Genomic DNA, 27,049 nt, shown 5'->3' with positions numbered 1-27,049 from the left:
TAGACTAGACTATAGACTAGACTATAGACTAGACTATAGACTAGACTATAGACTAGACTATAGACTAGACTATAGACTAGACTATAGACTAGACTATAGACTAGACTATAGACTAGACTATAGACTAGACTATAGACTAGACTATAGACTAGACTATAGACTAGACTATAGACTAGACTATAGACTAGACTATAGACTAGACTATAGACTAGACTATAGACTAGACTATAGACTAGACTATAGACTAGACTATAGACTAGACTATAGACTAGACTATAGACTAGACTATAGACTAGACTATAGACTAGACTATAGACTAGACTATAGACTAGACTATAGACTAGACTATAGACTAGACTATAGACTAGACTATAGACTAGACTATAGACAAGACTATAGACTAGACTATAGACTAGACTATAGACTAGACTATAGACTAGACTATAGACTAGACTATAGACTAGACTATAGACTAGACTATAGACTAGACTATAGACTAGACTATAGACTAGACTATAGACTAGACTATAGACTAGACTATAGACTAGACTATAGACTAGACTATAGACTAGACTATAGACTAGACTATAGACTAGACTATAGACTAGATTATAGACTAGACTACAGACTAGACTATAGACTAGACTATAGACTAGACTACAGATTAGACTATAGACTAGACTATAGACTAGACTATAGACTAGACTATAGACTAGACTATAGACTAGACTATAGACTAGACTATAGACTAGACTATAGACTAGACTATAGACTAGGCTATAGACTAGACTATAGACTAGACTATAGTCTATACTATAGACTAGACTATAGACTAGACTATAGAGACTATAGACTAGACTATAGACTAGACTATGACTAGACTATAGACTAGACTATAGACTAGACTATAGACTAGACTATAGACTAGACTATAGACTAGACTATAGACTAGACTATAGACTAGACTATAGACTAGACTATAGACTAGACTATAGACTAGACTATAGACTAGACTATAGACTAGACTATAGACTAGACTAGACTATAGACTAGACTAGACTATAGACTAGACTATAGACTAGACTATAGACTAGACTATAGACTAGACTATAGACTAGAGACTGATACTAGACTATAGACTAGACTATAGACTAGACGATCGACTAGACTCTAGACTAGACTATAGACTAACTATAGACTAGACTATAACTATACTATCGACTAGACTATAACTAGACTATAGACTAGACTATAGATAGGCTATAGACTACTATATAGCTAGGCTATAGACTAGACTATAGACTTAGACTATAGACTAAGACTAGACTAGGCTTTAGACTAGACTATAGGACTAGACTATAGACTAGGGCTATAGACTAGACTATAGACTAGACTATAGACTAGGCTATAGACTAGACTATAGACTAGACGATAGACTAGACTATAGACTAGACTATAGGACTAGACTATAGACTAGACTGTGGGACATAGACTATAGAGAGACTATAGACTAGAGCTATAGACTAGGACTATAGACTAGACTATAGACTAGACTATAGACAAGACTATAGACTAGACTATAGACTAGACATAGACTAGACTATAGACTATACTATAGACTAGACTGTAGACTAGACTATAGACTAGACTATAGACTAGACTGTAGACTAGACGTTGAAATCTTTTAACAAGGAATAAGGGTGCAATAAAGTATAATGATTATAAGAGATGTCAAGGTAAATATTCTGAATTAAATCTTTGAAAGGGAGCCGTGGTTAGTAGAATCAGATGACCTTGATGTCCAAAATAATATGATGCCTTGTCTAACTAAATGTTTGTCTACTTATCAATCTGTTTATATGTTAAACTTTAAAAACGTCAATTTAATCAATGTCCCAAAATTGTGTTGCAAACAAAAGTCAATTTTAAAACCTAAACTAAATGACAAATATTCATTTATCATTCTCAGACCAATAACAACAATTCTTTTCAAATCCAAACGATAAATTTAGATTTTCCAAGAAATCATAACACTACAGTACAAAACAAAGAGCAAAAAATATAATATTTAAAAATAAATGATCATATCGGATCATATTCCACAAGATAAATTAATAGATGGAATGATCAACAAATCAAATGATGGTGGAGCCGTAAAAGAAAAAATCAGAAACAGAAAAGCAAAACAAAAACATTAATAATGTTGACGACCAATGACTTACCTCATTAATTTCATCTTCAAGAGCACGTTGGCGTGTTAATTCGCGTAAATGTTCGCGTCGTTGTTCGGTGAGTTGTTCCAGACGCTTGGCGGCACGATCAATTTCATTGAATAATAATGTTACCTTCTGTAGTCTAATTGCAACATCAATGTTACCAGTGGTCGTTGATGTTGTTGTTGTTGTTGCTGTAACACTGTTGCTATTATTATTGTTGTGGATAAAGTTGCTGCTGTTGCTGGTATAATTGGCGCTTACACGACTAGCTGTGGTGGTAGAAGTTTGTGAGTTAGATGAATAAATGAATGACTTAATGATGGGATTTGTTGTATTGGTATGTTGGGTTTGTAATAAAGTTGCTGTTGCTGCTGCTGCTTGTTTGGATGATACTGATGTTGTTGATGATGATGATTTGGTTGCTATTGTTGAAATATTGTGACTAATCTGACTTTGATTTTGGTTGCTTTGGTAATTAAAGCTATAACTGCTGCTACCGCTACCCATGATCTTGTTACGATTATATATACTGCTACTACTGCTACCAATAGTTGCGGTGCTCTTTAAACTGCCACTGTAACCAACATTACTGTTGCTATTAATGTGACCGTTAATACTTTTCGCCAGCTCCTGTAAACGTATCATGGTGGCTGTGCTACGTTTGCGCAAATTATGCAATTCAGAATCCATGAGAGCACGACTCAAAGCTCTATGCTGAGCATACAACTGACGCCTGGTTGGCAAACCTTGTAGGTCAGCATGGCGTATGTCATTTAAAGCAGCCACCAAACGATGTGCTGCACCCGTACACTGATTATAAAATGGTTCATACTGCATGAAGAAATCACGCCACTTTCGTGCGTCATGATGATGTAAACCACATAGACGTCCACTAGGTGTCTGAGATGGTGCAACACTTGTCGTGACTTCATCAATACTAATGAATTTGATCATATGTGTTGGTGATTTCTGCAACGAAAACGACGAGAAGAGAAAAAAAAGATACATTTTAAAATGGAAAAATAAATTGGTTAAAAACAACGATTATGGCAATTGATTTATTTTGTTATTTTCATTTATTTGTTTATTTCTTCAGCTTCAGTTTAGTTTTCTCGATTCTGTTCTGGTTGTATTTTTTGTTCACATTAAATTACAGGTTAATTGAGGTTTTCTGTGTTTTAGAGGCGTGTGGCGTTAACTAAAGTTTGTTATTATAAAAAAATAAGATTTAAAAAGGCACCCTAAATAGTTTAAAACTATTTTAATGGTTTGAATTGTGTAAATTTACCGTGAGACTATAAAGATTTATTTAATGACAACTTATTTAATGTACTTTTATAATTTTGGCTTTCATTAGGTTTTCATTAGATAAATATTTAGTTTAAAACTAGTTTTGTACACTCAAGAAATATAATTAGTTAAACAAGTGATTGATTTTAAACGTGTAGTTAAGTTGCATTAAAATTTGTAAATTAAGTTAGTGGAAAATTAAAAGAATTTTTTTCGATATACGATGATAACACAGGCCGACAAAGTTTTTAAAGAGATCATAGTATACTTTTCTAAAGGGTTGAACTGCGAATCTAAAATTTCACATATCATATACACAGGGGGAAAAAGAAATATACACGCCTGGTACCAAATTAACACCAAACTCTTTCAATAACATCCGTTGTCAAAGTATATACATACGTAGTGGCCTCCGGTAGGTTAGTGGTTAGTGTTCTAGTCTGGTAGACCGGAGGTGGTGTGTTCGATTCCCACCTGAGGCACTGGTTAAGGAGCACACAACAGTCCCGATAGAGGCCTAGGTGTATTTCTTCGGATTTGATGTATATACAGCTGTGTTCAAAAAAATAGGAGTGAGACTTAAAAATAATTGTGCAGCTTAATTAAAAAAAAAAACATTTACAGAAATCCAATATTTTTTCACGATATTTGTTTGTTAAGTGTTTAAAATATAAAACGAATGAAATTTTTTATATAGGTTCATTATTTTTTTTGGTATTCACTTTTTTCGAAATCCATATCAGATTTCGGCTGCTCAAAAAAATAGGAGTACCGTATATTATATATTATATAATTAATAATATTTTAGATGAAATTCCCTTGGTTTTTGTTTTTATTTTAAAAATATTTGAACTTAAATCGAATACTCCTATTATTTTGAACAACAGATTTTGTATATAAATTTAAAAAAATATATATTTTTTTAAATAAATTTCTTAAATATTTAAAATAACGATTATAAAAATTAGAGAACAAGTTATATAAATAAATTATAAAAATATTTAATTAAAAATCTAAATCTTTCACTAAAAAGTTTATATTTAAAATTTTTGAAATTTTCACTCCTATTATTTTGAACGCAACTGTACATCCTCCTTTCAAACTAACTAACTAACTAACTACATACGTACGTAGTAAGCTCACTATTGATAAACAATCCGTTGCCAATAGTGAGCTTACCACGTTTGTTAACATTTAGACAACGGATGTGTATAAAATTTAGATTTCGACAACGAATTGTTGCAATGTTGTCAACATTATATAGTGTTGTCGTACGTATGTATATACTTTGACAACGAATGTTATTGAAACAGTTTGGTATCAATTTGGTACCAGGCGTGTATATTTCTTTTTCCCTCTGTGTAGGATTCGAGAAATGTTCTGAAAGTTTGTATTCGTATTTTTAAGTCAGTCAGTCAGGGTCACTTATAAGCAGATCCTCATAAAATTTGGTAGAAATATGAAGAATTTTATAATTATCATGGAACGCTAAAGTCATTTTCTGAAGGTAACTTTCTATGGGGATAGGATCAATTGTGGACCTATGTCCAACATAATTTACCGAATAATTCCTTGGTACATACAACTTTATAACAATTGTTCCGGGGGTTACTTACATATACGAATCCGTGGACCGAAGTTATCTATTTGCAATACCAAATACTGCTTATCAATGACAAATATTTGTGCAAAATTTCATATCTTTAGCCCGTTTCTCGTGTAGGTCGTATCGTACCTAGACAGTAGGGTGATCGATTATTCGACATTTTCCAAAAACCGGTTTTCGAATAGTTCGAATAGTTGACATTTAAAAAAAACCGGTTGATATTTTTCAAATTCAGAAAAAACCGGTTAACCGGTTTTTCATTATAAATAAAAAAACATATTTTAATTTGAAAAACTTAATGTTTATGTTTAAATTTGATTAATAAAACATGGCCCGAAATGATTTTAACAGTTTAAAAGATTATAACTTTAGATCTAGTCGTCTGATTTACATTATTTCTTTAATATAAAAAAATTAGGAAAAAAGTGGGACACTTCTGTTAAACATAAGGTAATCATAGCTTATTTTAAAAGCCCTGTTTAGGAAATTTGCATAGGCATTCCAACACTTCCATAAAATTTCAGCCGTAAATTAATTATTGTAATTGGAATATAATCTTAAGATTGATAAAATTTTATCAAATAGTTATCAATTTTACAAATAAATTTTTTTTAATTAATTAGGAAAATCAAAAAAGTTTAACTAAAGGAGCTTTAGAAAAATATACGCTAGCTCCTCGACTCGAATATTTTTAAAATTTAGGCGGGCTGTATTATTATTTACTTAAAAATTTCATTTAAATAATCTTTGAATACAAAGCAAATAAAAGTATTCGAAACCGGTTTTTAAAAAGTGAAAAAACCGGGTTATTCGATATTCGAAAAATCAACATTAAGAAAAAACCGACACTGGTAAAGCAGAAAAAACCGGTTTTAAAACCGGTTGAAAAATCGAGTCGATCACCCTACTAGACAGACAGTCATGATTAGATCGTATTAGAATTTAATAAGAACCCAGAATATATACTTTTATGGGTCTATGACGAATATTTCGTTGTGTTAGAAACGGAATGACAAAATCAATATCATTGATTCAGTTTATACTTTATAATATCAGTAGAAGTAATCCGATTAGTTAAGTACGGTACGAAGTTCTTTATTCTTCTTGTTAGGAGAGATATTCATTCATATGTAATCAATATCTCCTCGAAGAGAGTGGTGGGAGGATTTTATACCACAAGCTTAAGTAAATTTTTAATTACTGGGCCGAAGTTTCGTCATGAGGATCTATAGGATATACGAGAGAATCATGTGAAACTATACTGACATCAAATATCCATATGGTTTCTGTACGCCATTAAGTCTAGTCCACGAAATTTTAATTTTCATTAAAATTTCTTCCATTTGATCGGAATAGAATTTGACATAGGTGTAAGGAAGAGTTCATGCGTTGAAGATGAGCCCCACAATTACTTCATATGTAATCAATATCTCCTGGTGGGAGGATTTTATAGGAGGATTTTTAAGTAAATTTTAAATTACTGGGCCGAAGTATCATCATGAGGATCTATAGGATATACGAGAGAAACATGTGAAACTATACTGACATCAAATATCTAGATGGTTCCTGTACGCCATTAAGTCTAGTCCATGAAATTTGAATATTCATTAAAATTTCTTCCATTTGATCGGAATACAATTACTTCAGGAGCAGTGCTGTCTGTGGGGGCTCAAAGTAGGACACCTTCAACATGTGCTTTTTTTTTGGTTTTCCAACCGATTTGAAAAATGTTTATATTTTTGAAATTCATTATCGTTTATATATTCAAAAGCAAACGATTTAGAATTTTAAAATTCATAAAAATTGATTAGAAATGCCGAATTTTTTTCCATTGTCTCAACAATTTCTAGGTTGTATGGGGGCTGTGCGAAATAATGGATCGATTTTAACCATATAGGCTTCGTCCTTGTGCAAAATTTCATCAAATTATCTTGAAAATTGAGACCAGTAGCGTGCGCACAAGGTTTACATGGACAGACAGACGGACATAGCTAGATCGACTCAGTAAGTGATTCTGAGCCGATTGGTATTGATGGGTGGGTGTAGGACGAATATTTTTGGGTGTTACAAACATCAGCACAAACGCATAATACCATCCCCACTGTAGTGGTGTAGCATATAATAAAATTATTTTAAAACAAGTAAGAAATTATAGTCGGGCGAGGCCGACCATATAATACCCTACACCTGTTACAAAAATGAAATGTGATTTTTTTTTCATAATAAAGCATTGTAGTTGAATTGTACCTTGCCTCAGATATACTTAAGCCATTTATTGTTGAATAAAATTGTGGACATTTAAGTCAAATTTTGAAGAGGGCTTTGTATAGGTGCTATGGTCAAATGAGACCCTATAATTATAAAATTCATGAGAGTCATCAAGGCTAGTATAGCACTTGGTTTTGCAGCTTTTGTTGAGATACGAGTATATTAAACATAATTATGAATTTAAAAGCCCTATTCGTCGGGTTGGGGGCTAGGTGAAATAATGGACCGATGTTAACCATTTTTAATAAGCTTTGTCTCCGGTACCATAGAAGATCATGTGCCAAATTTCGTTGAATTATCTTCAAATTGCGACCTGTAGTTTGATTACAAGGTCTACAAGCCCTATTCAGGTGTTCAGTTGTATGGGGGCTAGTTGAAATAATGGACCGATGTTATCCACTTTCAATAGGCTTTGTCTCCGGTACCATAGAAGATCATGTGCCAAATTTCATTGAATTATCATCAAAATTGCGACCTGTAGTTTGATTACAATGTTTACAAGCCCTATTCAGGGGTTCAGTTGTATGGGGGCTAGGCGAAATAATGGGCCGATGTTAACCATTTTCAATAGGCTTTATCTCCGGTACTATAGAAGATCATGTGCCAAATTTTATTGAATTATCATCAAAATTGCGACCTATAGTTTGATTAGAAGTTTTACAAGCCCTATTCAGGGGTTCAGTTGTATGGGGGCTAGGTGAAATAATGGACCGATCTTAACCATTTTCAATAGGCTTCGTTCCTGGGACAATAGAAGATCATGTACCAAATTTCATTGAATTATCTTCAAAATTGCGACCTGTAGTTTGATTACAAGGTTTACATGGACGGACGGACAGACGGACGGACGGACAGACGGACGGACGGACGGACAGACGGACGGACAGACGGACGGACATAGCTAAATCGACTCAGAAAATGATTCTAAGCCGATTGGTATACTTTAAGGTGGGTATATGACCAATATTATGCATTTCAAACATCAGCACAAACCCAATATACCCTCCCCACTAAAGTGGTGTAGGGTATAATTACGACAGAATAGCATTATAGAAATTATTATAGATCCATTAAATCTGTTACTGATTTCCTGCAGTTTATAAGGCGTTTAGTTATAAACAACTAATTGCTTATAAAAATTGAGTCATTCACCAAAATTCCTTTAACAACCAAAAACGCCCCTAATTGTCCAAGATAATAATGATCACAATTAACAATCCTGCAAACAAATATTTCTTAATTCTATCTAAATCTTAATCATACAGTCTTGGACAAAGAAATTAGGTTATACCGCCCTTTTTTGTGACAAATACCGTTTATTTCAAATAACTGCAATAGCTGCCAAGGTGGGTCCGGTGTCAAATTTCATTGAAAATTACACACATCACTTTAAACCTTAAATTACCGGAGTTTAATGCTGTTGTCGGTTTAAAACAAACAATAAAAAAAATTGTTAACAACAACGAAATTGTCTTCTAATTGTTGTTAACCTTTTGTAGCCATGCTTTGGCAATAAGGTCACAAAACAAAACCGAAAAAATAAACTAAATATTTAGAAATAAAATGCACAACAATTTTAACGGTGTTAAACATTTTGTCATGATCTCTAAAAAGCCAATCTGTTGATCATGCGATCAATTGAAAATTTACGTTTTTTTTTCTTTTTTCAAAGTAATTTTTCACTTGAAATAAGTTACATAAGTGTCATTTATCATATCGAGTTTAAAATCAAAATCGTGTCTTAAAAATATTATTAAAAGGAAAAAAAAATTCAAATGAAAATAAAGTTATGAAAAGAACTAGTTCAATGACGTTTAATTTTGCTGGAAATTCTGATGGGAACATACCTTATTACTGTTGCAGTGATTGCCATTTGTATCGGTAGTTAAGGCTTTTGGATTTTCAGCTGTAAGTTCAGTGCTGCTACTGTCAGAGGTGATAGAGGTGCTGGTGGTGGTGGTGGCAGAGGAGGTGCTGGTGACAACATCGCCATCAGCTTTTACATTTTATTTGACGTTGGCAGTAAATTGGTATCGAGACAAATGGCAAGTAATTCACAATACGCAATATGCCGTGTTAGGAGTTTTAAACTTTGGCTAATTAAATCGATTACGCACAGGTGTTGCGATTTTTCGATGGCAATTAAAATTGTAAATGTTACTTGATGTTGCTGTTGCTGCTGCTGCTGTTGTGTTTGTAAATGTTCAGTTTGTTGTTTTAGTTGCATGCTGCTGCTGTTGTTGTTGTCATTTAAGGAGGTACATGTTGCTTTTGTAGATGTTGTCACCGTTGTTTTCGTTGACAATTGTGTATTTGCTGTTGTTGCAGCATATTGTGATGTTGTTAATTGATTTGATTGTTGTAATGTTGCTGATGCTGGGGCTGTGGTTGCAACTAATGTTGATGCTGTTATTGTTGGTTGTGATCTTTGAGCTGCATTTGATATCGTAGTCTTACCATTTAAATGATTGCTGCTTTGCACACAACTATCAAGAAAAAAATGTTTTTTTAAAAAATACATGAATACACGAAAGCACAATTAAAATAATTTAATAATAGTTGTAAAAAAAACATACATAAAAATTGTATCTTGATTTTAAAATATTTGTTTGTATCTTTCTTTCGTTTACAACTAAATCATTATTATTTATAGGTCATAAAAATATTTCCCACAAATCTTTGGGCCATACATACATATGGAGAAAGAGTTACATAAAAAACTTTATTCTACAAATATCCTTAATGTCAGTTACCTATCATCTTTACGGCCTAGAGGTGTTATCAAAACACACTAACTTTTCAGACATCGAGTGTGAAGTGCACCACTACAAATCATGTTGCGCGATAGCAAGAATACTATATAAAATCGCTATAATGACTGCAACAAATCTAGAATATTTTTAAAACTCCTCATGTTTATGTACATATGAGTATGTGTGTAGCAGCGTGGCTTAGGGCTTCTTTGATTTGTAGTAGTTTGGTTTAGGCACCCTATTTTTTTTTTTTTGGCGTTTGGTAAAACAACCTGTATTCTTGATCTGACATAAATGTCAGTCAAAGACTTTTAACTGGTTCTAGGTAAGAGAATAGCACAGTAGTTACAAAGGAACATTTTTAAGAACACTTTTTATTTGATTATAGTGACGTTTGGCTTGGCCGAATCTTATGTACTCTTAACCATACTGTATTTAAACAAGTAAGATTGTCATATTCGGCTATGCCGAATAGTATATACCAGGCATGGAAAATTTACTTTGACTAGACTATAGACTAATCTATAGACTAGACTATAGACTAGACTATAGACTAGACTATAGACTAGACTATAGACTAGACTATAAACTAGTCTATAGACTAGACTATAGACTAGACTATAGACTAGACTATAGACTAGACAATAGACAAGACTATAGACTAGACTATAGACAAGACTATAGACTAGACTATAGACTAGGACTATAGACTAGACTAGACTAGACTAGACTAGACTATAGACTAGACTATAGACTAGACTATAGACTAGACTATAGACTAGACTATAGACTAGACTATAGACTAGACTATAGACTAGACTATAGACTAGACTATAGACTAGACTATAGACTAGACTATAGACTAGACTATAGACTAGACTATAGACTAGACTATAGACTAGACTATAGACTAGACTATAGACTAGACTATAGACTAGACTATAGACTAGACTATAGACTAGACTATAGACTAGACTATAGACTAGACTATAGACTAGACTATAGACTAGACTATAGACTAGACTATAGACTAGACTATAGACTAGACTATAGACTAGACTATAGACTAGACCTATAGACTAGACTATAGACTAGACTATAGACTAGACTATAGACTAGACTATAGACTAGACTATAGACTAGACTATAGACTAGACTATAGACTAGACTATAGACTAGACTATAGACTAGACTATAGACTAGACTATAGACTAGACTATAGACTAGACTATAGACTAGACTATAGACTAGACTATAGACTAGACTATAGACTAGACTATAGACTAGACTATAGACTAGACTATAGACTAGACTATAGACTAGACTATAGACTAGACTATAGACTAGACTATAGACTAGACTATAGACTAGACTATAGACTAGACTATAGACAGACTATAGATAGACTATAGACTAGACTATAGACTAGACTATAGACTAGACTATAGACTAGACTATAGACTAGACTAGACTATAGACTAGACTATAGACTAGACTATAGACTAGACTATAGACTAGACTATAGACTAGACTATAGACTAGACTATAGACTAGACTATAGACTAGACTATAGACTAGACTATAGACTAGACTATAGACTAGACTATAGACTAGACTATAGACTAGACTATAGACTAGACTATAGACTAGACTATACTAGACTATAGACTAGACTAGACTAGACTATAGACTAGACTATAGACTAGACTATAGACTAGACTATAGACTAGACTATAGACTAGACTATAGACTAGACTATAGACTAGACTATAGACTAGACTATAGACTAGACTATAGACTAGACTATAGACTAGACTATAGACTAGACTATAGACTAGACTATAGACTAGACTATATACTAGACTATAGACAAGACTAGACTATAGACTAGACTATAGACAAAACTAGACTATAGACTAGACTATAGACTAGACTATAGACAAGACTATAGACAAGACTAGACTATAGACTAGACTAGACTATAGACCAGACTAGACTATAGACTAGACTATAGACTAGACTATAGACTAGACTATAGACTAGACTATAGACTAGACTATAGACTAGACTATAAACTAGTCTATAGACTAGACTATAGACTAGACTATAGACTAGACTATAGACTAGACTATAGACTAGACTATAGACTAGACTATAGACTAGACTATAGACTAGACTATAGACTAGACTATAGACAAGACTATAGACTAGACTATAGACAAGACTATAGACTAGACTATAGACTAGACTATAGACTAGACTATAGACTAGACTATCGACTAGACTATAGACTAGACTATAGACTAGACTATAGACTAGACTATAGACCAGACTATAGACTAGACTATAGTAGACTAGACTATAGACTAGACTATAGACTAGACTAGACTAGACTATAGACTAGACTATAGACTAGACTATAGACTAGACTATAGACTAGACTATAGACTAGACTATAGACTAGACTATAGACTAGACTATAGACTAGACTATAGACTAGACTAGACTAGACTAGACTAGACTATAGACTAGACTATAGACTAGACCATAGACTAGAATATAGACTAGACTATAGACTAGAATATAGACTAGACTATAGACTAGAATATAGACTAGACTATAGACAATAGACTAGACTATAGACTAGACTATAGACTAGACTATAGACTAGACTATAGACTAGACTATAGACTAGACTATAGACTAGACTATATACTAGACTATAGACAAGACTAGACTATAGACTAGACTATAGACAAAACTAGACTATAGACTAGACTATAGACAAGCCTAGACTATAGACTAGACTATAGACCAGACTAGACTATAGACTAGACTATAGACTAGACTATAGACTAGACTATAGACTAGACTATAGACTAGACTATAGACTAGACTATAGACTAGACTATAGACTAGACTATAGACTAGACTATAGACTAGACTATGACTATAGACTAGACTATAGACTAGACTATAGACTAGACTATAGACTAAGATGACTATAGACTAGACTATAGACAGACTATAGACCAGACTATAAACTAGACTATAGACTAGACTATAGACTAGACTATAGGCTAGACTATAGACTAGACTATAGGCTAGACTATAGACTAGACTATAGACCAGACTATAGGACTAGACTATAGAGTAGACTATAGACTAGACTATAGACTAGACTATAGACCTAGACTATAGACTAGACTATAGACTAGACTATAGACTAGACTATAGACTAGACTATAGACTAGACTATAGACTAGACTATAGACTAGACTATAGACTAGACTATAGACTAGACTATAGACTAGACTATAGACTAGACTATAGACTAGACTATAGACTAGACTATAGACTAGACTATAGACTAGACTATAGACTAGACTATAGACTAGACTATAGACTAGACTATAGACCAGACTATAGACTAGACTATAGACTAGACTATAGACTAGACTATAGACTAGACTATAGACTAGACTATAGACTAGACTATAGACTAGACTATAGACTAGACTATAGACTAGACTATAGACTAGACTATAGACTAGACTATAGACTAGCCTATAGACTAGACTATAGACTAGACTATAGAACTAGACTATAGACTAGAACTATAGACTAGCTAAGACTAGACTATAGACTAGACTATAGACTAGACTATAGACTAGACTATAGACTAGACTATAGACTAGACTATAGACTAGACTATAGACTAGACTATAGACTAGACTATAGACTAGACTATAGACTAGACTATAGACTAGACTATATACTAGACTAGCTATACTAGACTATAGACTAGACTATATACTAGACTATAGACTAGACTATATACTAGACTATAGACTAGACTATAGACTAGACTATAGATAGACTATAGACTAGACTATAGACTAGACTATAGACTAGACTATAGACTAGACTATAGACTAGACTATAGACTAGACTATAGACTAGACTATAGACTAGACTAACTAGACTAGACTATAGACTTGACTATAGACTAGACTATAGACTTGACTATAGACTAGACTATAGACTTGACTATAGACTAGACTATAGACTAGACTATAGACTAGACTATAGACTAGACTACAGACTAGACTATAGACTAGACTATATACTAGACTATATACTAGACTATATACTAGACTATTTACTAGACTATAGACTAGACTATAGACTAGACTATAGACTAGACTATAGACTAGACTATAGACTAGACTATAGACTAGACTATAGACTAGACTATAGACTAGACTATAGACTAGACTATAGACTAGACTATAGACTTGACTATAGACAAGACTATAGACTAGACTATAGACTTGACTATAGACTAGACTATAGACTAGACTATAGACTAGACTATAGACTAGACTATAGACTAGACTATAGACTAGACTGTAGACTAGACTATGGACTAGACTATAGACTAGACTGCAGACTAGACTATAGACTAGACTGTAGACTAGACTGCAGACTAGACTATAGACTAGACTGTAGACTAGACTATAGACTAGACTATAGACTAGACTGTAGACTAGACTATAGACTAGACTATAGACTAGACTATAGACTAGACTATAGACTAGACTATAGACTAGACTATAGACTAGACTATAGACTAGACTATAGACTAGACTATTGACTAGACTATAGACTTGTCTATAGACTAGACTATAGACTAGACTCATTTTCTGTTAGATTTTACTAATATTAGAAATAATAAATCGAGATAAGGAAAATTTTGAACTTTATATAAGATTCAAATGAATATAACTTGCCAACTATAAGAGAAATTTTAAAACATGCCTATAAATATTGATTTGGAAAATAAAATTATCTACAAATCACTGTCTGGCGGTACAAACACTTTGGTCTTTTTTTAATTTTGGCACGAAATTGAATTTAAATATGATCCATGTTAAGTAAAAAACTGAAATAAAAAGCTGAAGGCCTGCATAGTCATTGCGGAGCTATAAGAATAACAGCGAAATAAAAAACGAACTCGAAACTAACATAAAAATTCTTTACATTTAAAGTTGGATTTTAGTGTTATTCTTATTTATACTTTGTTTTCTTATTTATCTCATAAAAGAAAGACGAATGACTTTTTTGACATTTTTATAACACACTTTGTACATTATGATGTGAACTTTTATTTGGCATGTCTTTTCCTCTGCTATGTATCGTATAAATACCAAAAAATAACAACAAAACAACAGTTAATATGGAACTATTTTATTCATACATATGATGGTTAGTTAGTTCGTCTCAAGTTATGTATTCATTGCATGAGAATTCATTGCATAGAAATGTATGAACCACAAAGCAAATTTCTATTACACTTGGCGAAAATCCATTGGACATAAAGAATTCATTAGTTATGCTATTGTTAGGTTTGCCTTGTCAAAAATGGATCTTACATATAAAAAGCCTTAATACTATTTTCGTTTTCTGAAGGTTTTTTGTTGGACAAATACTTTGCATGGCATATACTCATAATAAGTAACTGTATTTCACTTGCTTAAGGAATTATTATTTAGTTACTTATTGTTAGTGGTCATTTCTTTCACGTTAGTTTAAAATAGTTTGAATAGATCACTTATTCCACTGAATACCAGATATCAACTAGCAAGAAATTAATGTCAATTCATGAAAAAAATATATTACCAGGATCATTTTACAGTATTTGAAGATTAATTCTTCAAACAGACTAAATCCTAGACTGTAGACTGGACTATAGCCTAGATTATAGACAATACCATAGACTTTAGAAAATAATATCGAATAGATTCAAAAGTAGACTATAAACAAGACTATAGACTAGACTATACTATACACGAGACAACAGACAATATTACAGACCAGACTATCGACTAGACTATATTATGGACTAGATTATAGACTAGACTATAGACAAGAATATACAGTAGACTAGACTATAGAATAGACTATAGACTAGACTATAGACTAGGACTATAGACTAGACTATAGACTAGACTATAGATAGACTATAGACTAGACTATAGACTAGGACTATAGACTAGACTATAGACTAGGACTATAGACAGACTTAGACTAGCTATAGACTAGGACTATAGACTAGACTATAGACTAGACTATAGACTAGACTATAGACTAGACTATAGACTAGACTATAGACTAGACTATAGACTAGACTATAGACTAGACTATAGACTAGACTATAGACTAGACTATAGACTAGACTATAGACTAGACTATAGACTAGACTATAGACTAGACTATAGACTAGACTATAGACTAGACTATAGACCTAGACTATAGACTAGACTATAGACTAGACTATAGACTAGACTATAGACTAGACTATAGACTAGACTATAGACTAGACTATTAGACTAGACTATAGACTAGACTATAGACTCGACTATAGACTAGATCTAGACTAGACTATAGACTAGACTTAGACTAGACTATAGACTAGACTATAGACTAGACTATAGACTAGACTAGGACCCTAGACTAGACTAGACTAGACTTATAGACTAGACTATAGACTAGACTATAGACTAGACTATAGACTAGACTATAGACTAGACTATAGATAGACTATAGACTAGTCTATAGTCTAGTCTATAGTCTGTCTATAGTTCTAGTCTAATAGTCTAGTTAGCTAGTCTAGAATTAGACTTAGACTAGACTATAGACTAGACTATAGACTAGACTATAGACTAGACTATAGACTAGACTATAGACTAGACTATAGACTAGACTATAGCACTAGACTGCTATAGACTAGACTATAGACTAGACTATAGACTAGACTATAGACTAGACTATAGACTAGACTATAGACTAAGAACTATAGACTAGACTATAGACTAGACTATAGACTAGACTATAGACTAGACTATAGACTAGACTATAGACTAGCCTATAGACTAGGACTATAGACTAGACTATAGACTAGACTATAGACTAGACATAGACTAGACTATAGACTCGACTATAGACTAGACTATAGACTAGACTATAGACTAGACTATAGACTAGACTATAGACTAGACTATAGACTAGACTAGACTATAGACTAGACTATAGACTAGACTATAGACTAGACTATAGACTAGACTATAGACTAGACTATAGACTAGACTATAGACTAGACTATAGACTAGACTATAGACTAGACTATAGACTAGACTATAGACTAGACTATAGACTAGACTATAGACTAGACTATAGACTAGACTATAGACTAGACTATAGACTAGACTATAGACTAGACTATAGACTAGACTATAGACTAGACTATAGACTAGACTATAGACTAGACTATAGACTAGACTATAGACTAGACTATAGACTAGACTATAGACTAGACTATAGACTAGACTATAGACTAGACTATAGACTAGACTATAGACTAGACTATAGACTAGACTATAGACTAGACTATAGACTAGACTATATACTAGACTATAGACAAGACTATAGACTATAGACTAGACTATAGACTAGACTATAGACTAGACTATAGACTAGACTATAGACTAGACTATAGACTAGACTATAGACTAGACTATAGACTAGACTATAGACTAGACTATAGACTAGACTATAGACTATAGACTAGACTAGACTAGACTAGACTATAGACTAGACTAGACTATAGACTAGACTAGACTAGACTATAGACTAGACTATAGACTAGACTATAGACTAGACTATAGACTAGACTATAGACTAGACTAGACTATAGACTAGACTATAGACTAGACTATAGACTAGACTATAGACTAGACTATAGACTAGACTATAGACTAGACTATAGACCAGACTATAGACTAGACTATAGACTAGACTATAGACTAGACTATAGACTAGACTATAGACTAGACCATAAACTAGACCATAAACTAGACTATAGACTAGACTATATACCAGACTATTGACTAGACTGTAAATTAGACTATAGTCTAAACTATAAACTGGACTATAGTCTAGACTATAAATTAGTTTATGGATTCGGCTATAGACCATTCTTGACTAAAATTATTTAATCTTTCTCTGAAATTTGGTTTGGTTCTCCATTAGTGACACACTTTCATAGATATTTACATACAAATTAATAATTTCATAATTTGCAATAAAAACAAACTTCCTAGTTTAGGCCCAATATTTAAGTATAAATAACAGAAATAAAAATTTTTTCTTAAACTTACCCTTCCGGTATTGTGCTATAGTATAAAAGTAAAGTTGCAATTTCATAACAATTTAGGCCAGCAGCAACAACGCTTTCGGCATCGACTGTAACTAACGGATTTCCATTTAAATCACGGGTTCCTGTAATTTAATAACACAAATTGTATAGATTGTTAATAAAGAAACTAAATAGCTTTCTAGGTGGTCCCTCATAAGTATCACACTTGAATGTTTGTTAATTCAAAAACATTCGAGATACATATAGGCAGACAGACAGATAGACACACGTACATGACAAATCATATCGCTTAAATGCTTGAGAGGACTATTATCTATGGTCATGCTTTCATGGACACTTAAAAACCAAAGAGAAATTCTTGGCGATAACGTGCATAGGAAAGATAGTTTTTAATTAAAATTTAATTTGCATATTTGCAATAAATATTTATACACTTTTTGCCTCAATTGAGGAGGAAGAAAGAAAAAATGTTTTAAAAAAACATGAAATCTTAGAGAATACAATAAAGAGAAAAGATCACAACCGCAACAAGGTGTGTTTCAAATCACCATCATCAGCACCGATGAAGATGACAATCATTGACCATGTGCACGAGTAGTATAAAGAAAAGATATTGATACTACCAGGAATACCAGGTAGTGGTAGTGTAACACTGATGCTTAATGATCCCATAAAAAGAGATGTATTGAAATTTATGTTGTGCGTAAAATGGGGTTTCCAATTGCAAATCAATTAACGCAAATGTTAACAATTTTACACAGATCTGTATGTTATGGTTTTTCTCTCGCTATGCAAATTCTTAATGGATCAATGTTGATGATAAATTTTAACTAGTGAAAGTAACTAGAACTGTGCCACAACACAGAAGCTGTGGCAATTGCAACTACAGTTCCCAGCCCAGCCGCACACAAAGCCACTAAAGCTGGCGGCAGCATTAATATGTATCGAAGGTGTGTCCAAGAATTAAAGTCAAACAGAAGAAGAAAGTTTAAGTTTTTTTCTTCTTTATTTTGGTTTTATACTTAATGAGTGACTGCTAAAAGGAACATAAAATAAACTTACCAGGTAAATAGATGCCAGATAAAAGTAGTTTTTCGGGTAAATCGGTAATTAAATTTGGCGGTATAATTTCACTTTCCAATTGATCTATAAGTAATCGAAAATAAAGAAGAGTAATAAAAATGAAATTAATTAACGCTTAAAATTGATTTGAACTAGTTTTTGTTTGAATATAAAGTGTCTAACGTAATTAAAGCTATTTTAGTCAATTTAATTTATAAACTGTAGATATGGAAATGTTGGAGAAAAAAGTTATTAGCTAGATTGGTTAAACAATGTAATAGTTTTGTTTTGAAAAACCTCCCACTATTATCACATATTTGGTGGTTTATATATTTAAAGTTACTTTAATACCAAGCTGTTTTTAAGTTAGAAATAATGGATGCTGATTGAAGGCCTAATCGGTTACAATCTTCTCTTGTTTTCGTATGATCTGTTGTTGTATTTGTATAATTTTTTAAATATAAGTAGTTGACATCTTAATGTACCCATTCCGAGGTTGCCGGTTAATAACTTACTATGCTTTCTAAATGACAACGATTTTCCATAACATTTTTTGATTTGTTAAGCACTTTTCTAGAGTTTCGGTAATTATACCGATCTCTCTTCTATATAAGTAAACCACAATACTAGATTTGAATTCAAAATTTCGATTCACATTATTGTCAGTAAATCGTTAAAAACAAGGTTCTTATTCCAAAACAATTGCATTTTTATTAGAACTTTATCCTGAACTTTATCCTGAACTTTACCTGATCTCAGTACAATTTATTATATATGGCTATAAACACTAATGTTTACATTTTCTCGCTTAGACCAACCAGATCATTATTTCACTGGTCGTGAGTAATATAATATAGACTTGCACCAAGCATTTTGCACTCAAAGTTTACGGCAACAACAAATTCATTTGTAAAGCAAATAATTCAATACATTTGTTAAGGAATTCATGCGAAAAAGAATAAAACGTTTTAAAGCTCTGTTCTGTGGCAAATTTTATAAAATAAAATCAAATCAATGCCAACCAGCATAAATAAACACGCTTAATACGACCAATATGTGTAAATAAAAAGTGTAAATGTTTAACATGTTTTACTTAAAAAAATAGAAATTGGCAACCTTTTGTGGTGGCCAAATTTGCGCCTACCTAAAATTGTTTAACAGACATACAGTGGTAAGTAAACTATTACATACAATTACTACTTATAACTACTATTAGGCATGGAAAATTTAAATTTTAAAATATTATTAACTTATAGACTGTATATTGACTTTAGACTAAGTATGTGTAGTAGTCTAGACTATAGTAGTCTAGTCTATAGTAGTCTAGTCTATAGTCTAGTCTATAGTCTAGTCTATAGTCTAGTCTATAGTAGTCTAGTCTATAGTCTAGTCTATAATAGTCTAGTCTATAGTCTAGTCTATAGTCTAGTCTATAATAGTCTAGTCTATAGTCTAGTCTATAGTCTAGTCTATAATAGTCTAGTCTATAGTCTAGTCTATAGTCTATAATAGTCTAGTCTATAGTCTAGTCTATAGTCTAGTCTATAGTCTAGTCTATAGTCTAGTCTAGTCTAGTCTATAGTCTAGTATAGTCTAGTCTATAGTCTAGTCTATAGTCTAGTCTATAGTCTAGTCTATAGTCTAGTCTATAGTCTAGTCTATAGTCTAGTCTATAGTCTAGTCTATAGTCTAGTCTATAGTCTAGTCTATAGTCTAGTCTATAGTCTAGTCTATAGTCTATAGTCTAGTCTATAGTCTAGTCTATAGTCTAGTCTATAGTCTAGTCTATAGTCTAGTCTAGTCTATAGTCTAGTCTATAGTCTAGTCTATAGTCTAGTCTATAGTCTAGTCTATAGTCTAGTCTATAGTCTAGTCTATAGTCTAGTCTATAGTCTAGTCTATAGTCTAGTCTATAGTCTAGTCTATAGTCTAGTCTATAGTCTAGTCTATAGTCTAGTTATAGTAGTCTATAGTCTAGTCTATAGTCTAGTCTATAGTCTAGTCTATAGTCTAGTCTATAGTCTAGTCTATAGTCTAGTCTATAGTCTAGTCTATAGTCTAGTCTATAGTCTAGTCTATAGTCTCTAGTTCTATAGTCTAGTCTATAGTCTAGTCTATAGTCTAGTCTATAGTCTAGTCTATAGTCTAGTCTATAGTCTAGTCTATAGTCTAGTCTATAGTCTAGTCTATAGTCAGTCTATAGTCTAGTCTATAGTCTAGTCTATAGTCTAGTCTATAGTATAGTCTAGTCTATAGTCGAGTCATAGTTCTACGTCTTATATTCTAGTCTATAGTCTAGTCTATAGTTAGTTCTATAGTCTAGTCTATAGTCTAGTCTATGTCTAGTCTATAGTCTAAGTCTATAGTCTAGTCTATAGGTCTAGTCTATAGTCTAGTCTATAGTCTAGTCTATAGTTCTAGCTATTAAGGTCTAGTTTATAGTCTAGTAGATAGTCTGTCTTAGTTAGTTCTACTAGTCTAGTCTATAGTCTAGTCTATAGTCTAGTCTATGTCTAGTCTATGTAGTCTATAGTCTAGTCTATGTCTAGTATATAGTCTGATAATAGTCTGATCTATAGTTGATCTATAGTCTGATCTATAGTCTGATCTATAGTCTGATCTATAGTTGATCTATAGTCTGATCTATAGTCGGATCTATAGTCTGATCTATAGTCTGATCTATAGTTCTGATCTATAGTCGATCTATAGTTGAATCATAGTCTGATCTATAGTCTGATCTATAGTCTGATCTATAGTCTGACTAGTCTAGTCTATAGTCTAGTCTATAGTCCAGTCTATAGTCTAGTCTATAGTCTGATCTATAGTCTGATCTATAGTCTGATCTATAGTCTGATCTATAGTCTGATCTATAGTCTGATCTATAGTCTGATCTATAGTCTGATCTATAGTTTAGTCTATAGTCTAGTCTGTAGAACAATTTACTAAAGTACTGAATTTTCCATGCCTGCCTACTACTATGAATACTGCTAGTACTACCCAAATAGTATTCTACTAAAGTAGTTTAGACAAACATATGAGCTTTGCTCGCAAATATGACTGTGTAAAGTTTACACTTGCAAAATTTAATTCGTTTAAACTATAAATTCACATGTTCCTGAAGTCTAAGAGTTTTGTGTACAATCGATGCTGTTGCATGCAATCAAATTTCTTTATTGACAAATTAAAGTGTTTATAGGTGTATTGATTACATTTACTGTTTACGGTGGTTTGGGGCATATTGGTATTTACTATTTACAGTAAATGCTTATAATATTATGACCAACCATGTCGGAATGCATGAAACTCAAGCAAAGAATATTAGGAGCTGCTGATGTTTGGATTATATTCAAAACTCTCTATATTAGAGAGTACTGTTTTTTAGAAGAGCAAAAGAACTGTTTATTTTGCTAATTCGTTAGAGTTTTTAGGTTAGGTTATAAGGGAATTTTGTCAGTTAGTTCGACTGAATTTTAATATTTTAGCTTCTCTATCAAAAGACACACCTAATCATCCAAACAGATGGACGGACACCATTAAAGCAACATGGAATTTGATTATGTTTTCTTAAAAGTGCGTGTGGCACCAATAATTTTAAACTTTGCCAACATTATCACATACGTTTAATACCCTCTCCTCTCTATTAAATTCATACCGTTGTTGGTGTAGGTATCAAAAGAATGCGCATGAAGTAAAAGTATTTTATGTAATTTATAACTCAAACATAACTAAAGCCATATTCAATATACCGCCTGCTGTTTTAAACTGTCGTTATTAAATTGTCTGCAATATTTTGCTTCAAATATTATTTCCACACTTTTTTTCTTTCTAACATCTAACATTAAGACAAATGCTTTAGTTAACTAACTTGTCGATAACATACATACAGTAGGATGTGTAGACTTCTTTTGAATACAAGTTTTTATTGATAGTGCGTCGTTAGGGAAGCGATGAAAATCTAATTTGGTAAGACTTTCAAAATGATAAATTTATAGATGTCACATTTGAATGTTAAAAGTGAATAAAATATTACAAACATGCAACTTTGTGCGTTAAATATTTGTACTTGTAAATATTTTTTTAAATTAGAAAATTTTTTAGAAAACTTGTTAAATTTTTTTTAACATTCCATGTCATCTTTAATTAAATCAAGAGAGATGAAAATAAATTATTTTTCATGAATTTCGATCAATTTTCTTTTTATAGAAAATTTTCCAGAAATTTTCTTTTTAAAGAAAATGTTCCATAAATTTTCTTTTTAAAAAAAATTTTCTTTTTATAGAAAATTTTTCCATAAATTTTCTTTTTATAGAAAATTTTCAATGAATTTTCTTTTTATAGAAAATTTTTAATGAATTTTCTTTTTAGAAAATTTCCAATGAATTTTCTTTTTATAGAAAATTTCCAATGAATTTTCTTTTTATAGAAAATTTCCAATGAATTTTCTTTTTATAGAAAATTTCCAATGAATTTTCTTTTTATAGAAAATTTTCAATGAATTTTCTTTTTATATTTTCTTTTATAAAAAATTTTCAATGAATTTTCTTTTTATAGAAAATTTTCAATGAATTTTCTTTTTATAGAAAACTTTTCGATAAAGTTTCTTTTTATAGAAAATTATAGAAAATTTTCAATGAATTTTCTTTTTATAGAAAATTTTTAATGAATTTTCTTTTTATAGAAAATTTTCAATGAATTTTCTTTTTATAGAAAATTTTCAATGAATTTTCTTTTTATAGAAAATTTTCAATGAATTTTCTTTTTATAGAAAATTTTCAATGAATTTTCTTTTATAAAAGATTTTCAATGAATTTTCTTTTTATAGAAAATTTTCAATGAATTTTCTTTTTATAGAAAACTTTTCGATAAAGTTTCTTTTTATAGAAAATTTTCGATGAATTTTTTTTATAGAAAATTTTCAATGAATTTTCTTTTTAAAGAAAATTTTCAATGAATTTTCTTTTTATAGAAAATTATCAATGAATTTTCTTTTTATAGAAAATTTTCGATGAATTTTCTTTTTAGAAAATTTTCAATGAATTTTCTTTTTAGAAAATTTTCAATGAATTTTCTTTTTATCAAATCAAATCAAATTTCTTTTTATAGAAAATTTTCAATGAATTTTCTTTTTATAGAAAACTTTTCGATAAAGTTTCTTTTTATAGAAAATTTTCGATGAATTTTCTTTTTTATAGAGAATTTTCGATGAATTTTCTTTTTATAGAGAATTTTCGATGAATTTTCTTTTTATAGAGAATTTTCGATGAATTTTCTTTTTATAGAAAATTTTCGATGAATTTTCTTTTTCTTTTTATAGAAAATTTTCGATGAATTTTCTTTTTATAGAAAATTTTCGATGAATTTTCTTTTTAGAAAATTTTCGATGAATTTTCTTTTTAGAAAATTTTCAATGAATTTTCTTTTTATAGAAAATTTTCAATGAATTTTCTTTTTATAGAAAACTTTTCGATAAAGTTTCTTTTTATAGAAAATTTTCGATGAATTTTCTTTTTATAGAAACATTTCAATGAATTTTCTTTTTATAGAAAACTTTTCGATAAAGTTTCTTTTTATAGAAAATTTTCAATGAATTTTCTTTTTATAGAAAATTTTCAATGAATTTTCTTTTTATAGAAAATTTTCAATGAATTTTCTTTTTATAGAAAGATTTCAATGAATTTTCTTTTTATAGAAAGATTTCAATGAATTTTCTTTTTATAGAAAATTTTCAATGAATTTTCCTTTTTTAGAAAATTTTTCGATTAATTTTCTTTTTATAGAAAATTTTCCAGAAATTTTCTTTTTATAGAAAACTTTCAATAAAATTTAAATGAAGCTTTTTAAATTTAACTAGTTAAACCATTTCCATTCTATCACTATTTCTAATTCTAAATGTATGTCACAAATAACTAATATCTAGAGCGCTAGAAGCACTTCTATAACAACTTACCATCAGTTAATGAATTGCGTTTATCTTCGGTATTCTCTTCATCACTGTCGATGTGTGGAAATGAATTACCTAAACAAAATCTTGGCAAGGCAGGTGAATTCAGTTCATTGGTTTTTGGTTTCAGTTTGTGGTATTGTTGTTGTTGCTGCTGATGTTGTTGTTGTAATTATTTTATGGCTATTGTTGTGGTTGTTGTTGCCGCTGCTAATATTTCTGTTATTAATGCTGTTTATTAGATGACTTTTGGCATAAGAATCGCTATCACTTGATGCGTTACTCAAACCACTGGCACTGCTATTACCCGAAGACGTTGAATTCATACTATCCTGACGATTGGTTCAAACGTCTCAGCATGTATTTGTTGTTGTGTAATTTATTTTTGGTAATTAATTCACTGCGTCTTAATGCACATTTCGGTGAATTTGGCAATTGGAGTCTACCGTTAAGCGTACCATAATGATTTTTCTCATCTCTTAATGATGATGATGATGAGGATGTTTGTGATGTACCAGTTGCTGTGGTGTTGGCAGATGAATTATTATGACAACTTGTATCGCCACCATTACCACCACCACTAAATGGTATTTGTGGTAGTTGATTGAGCGATAAACGCTCAAGACTATTCTCCACGCCTATCAGTAGACTCTGTAAGATTTGTGGCAAATCGTCACTTAACATTTCGAGTGCTAATGTGCTCAGGTACAATGTGTGATCTTGGTAATCAAGTTGACAACTTTTCAAAGTTGACCCTGATTCTACAGTTGTCGTTGTTGTTGTTTTTGTTGCAGCAGTAGTAGTGTTGTTAATGTGTCGATTAAAGGGTTCTCTGTTGGCGTACGCCAAACGGCATACAATTGAGGTTCTTTATTCGTTTCAGCTGTGGTAAAAGAAGAAAAAGAAGGGAATGGAGGTGGAAGGAGCATGGGGGGGCGGAGGAGAGGGGGGCGGGGGAGGGGAAGAGGGACGAGGGGAGAAAGAGGGGAGAGGGAACAAAGGCGGGAGCGCGGCAAGGACAGGCAAGAGCAGAGAGCGAGCGAGCAGCGAGCGAGCGAGCGAGCGAGCGAGGCGAGCGAGCGAGCGAGCAGCGAGGAGCGAGCGAGCGAGCGAGCGAGCGAGCGAGCGAGAGAGAGCGAGCGAGCGAGCGAGCGAGCGAGCGAGCGAGCAGCAGCGAGCGAGCGAGCGAGAGCGAGCGAGCGAGCGAGCGAGCGAGCGAGCGAGCGAGCGAGCGAGCGAGCGCGAGCGAGCGAGCGAGCGAGCGAGCGAGCGAGGAGCGAGCGAGCGAGCGAGCGAGCGAGCGAGCGAGCGAGCGAGCGAGAGCGAGCGAGCGAGCGAGCGAGCGAGCGAGAGAGCGAGCGAGCGAGCGAGCGAGCGGAGCGAGCGAGCGAGCGAGCGAGCGAGCGAGCGAGCGAGCGATGCGAGCGAGCGAGCGAGCGAGGAGCGAGCGAGCGAGCGAGCGAGCGAGCGAGCGAGCGAGCGAGCGAGCGAGCGAGCGAGCGAGCGAGCGAGCGAGCGAGCGAGCGAGCGAGCGAGCGAGCGAGAGAGCGAGAGAGCTAGCGAGCGAGCGAGCGAGCGAGCGAGCGAGCGAGCGAGCGAGCGAGCGAGCGAGCGAGCGAGCGAGCGACGCGAGCGAGAGCGAGCGAGCGAGCGAGCGAGCGAGCGGAGCGAGCGAGCGAGCGAGCGAGCGAGCAG

General features: G+C 32.7%; 1 protein-coding gene across 1 annotated transcript in view; it reads right to left on the bottom strand.

Moving 5' to 3' along the window:
• The window catches only part of LOC119609658, a 98,500-nt gene that overhangs the window by 35,018 nt on the left and 36,433 nt on the right, over positions 1–27,049 (bottom strand). Inside the window, 8 exon segments of the mRNA XM_037964514.1 lie at positions 2,223–3,185; positions 9,383–9,866; positions 18,353–18,473; positions 19,414–19,497; positions 25,361–25,526; positions 25,528–25,698; positions 25,700–26,210; positions 26,213–26,237. Coding sequence (XP_037820442.1) covers positions 2,223–3,185; positions 9,383–9,866; positions 18,353–18,473; positions 19,414–19,497; positions 25,361–25,526; positions 25,528–25,698; positions 25,700–26,210; positions 26,213–26,237 — 2,525 coding nt within the window.

The sequence above is a fragment of the Lucilia sericata genome, unplaced genomic scaffold (assembly GCF_015586225.1).
Source record: "Lucilia sericata isolate MDLA Ls3-8-SP2 unplaced genomic scaffold, ASM1558622v1 Contig001030F_arrow, whole genome shotgun sequence".
NCBI classification, from domain to species: domain Eukaryota; kingdom Metazoa; phylum Arthropoda; class Insecta; order Diptera; family Calliphoridae; genus Lucilia; species Lucilia sericata.
Note: the sequence above shows the minus strand (reverse complement) of the source record. Positions and strands in the feature narration are given on the sequence as shown.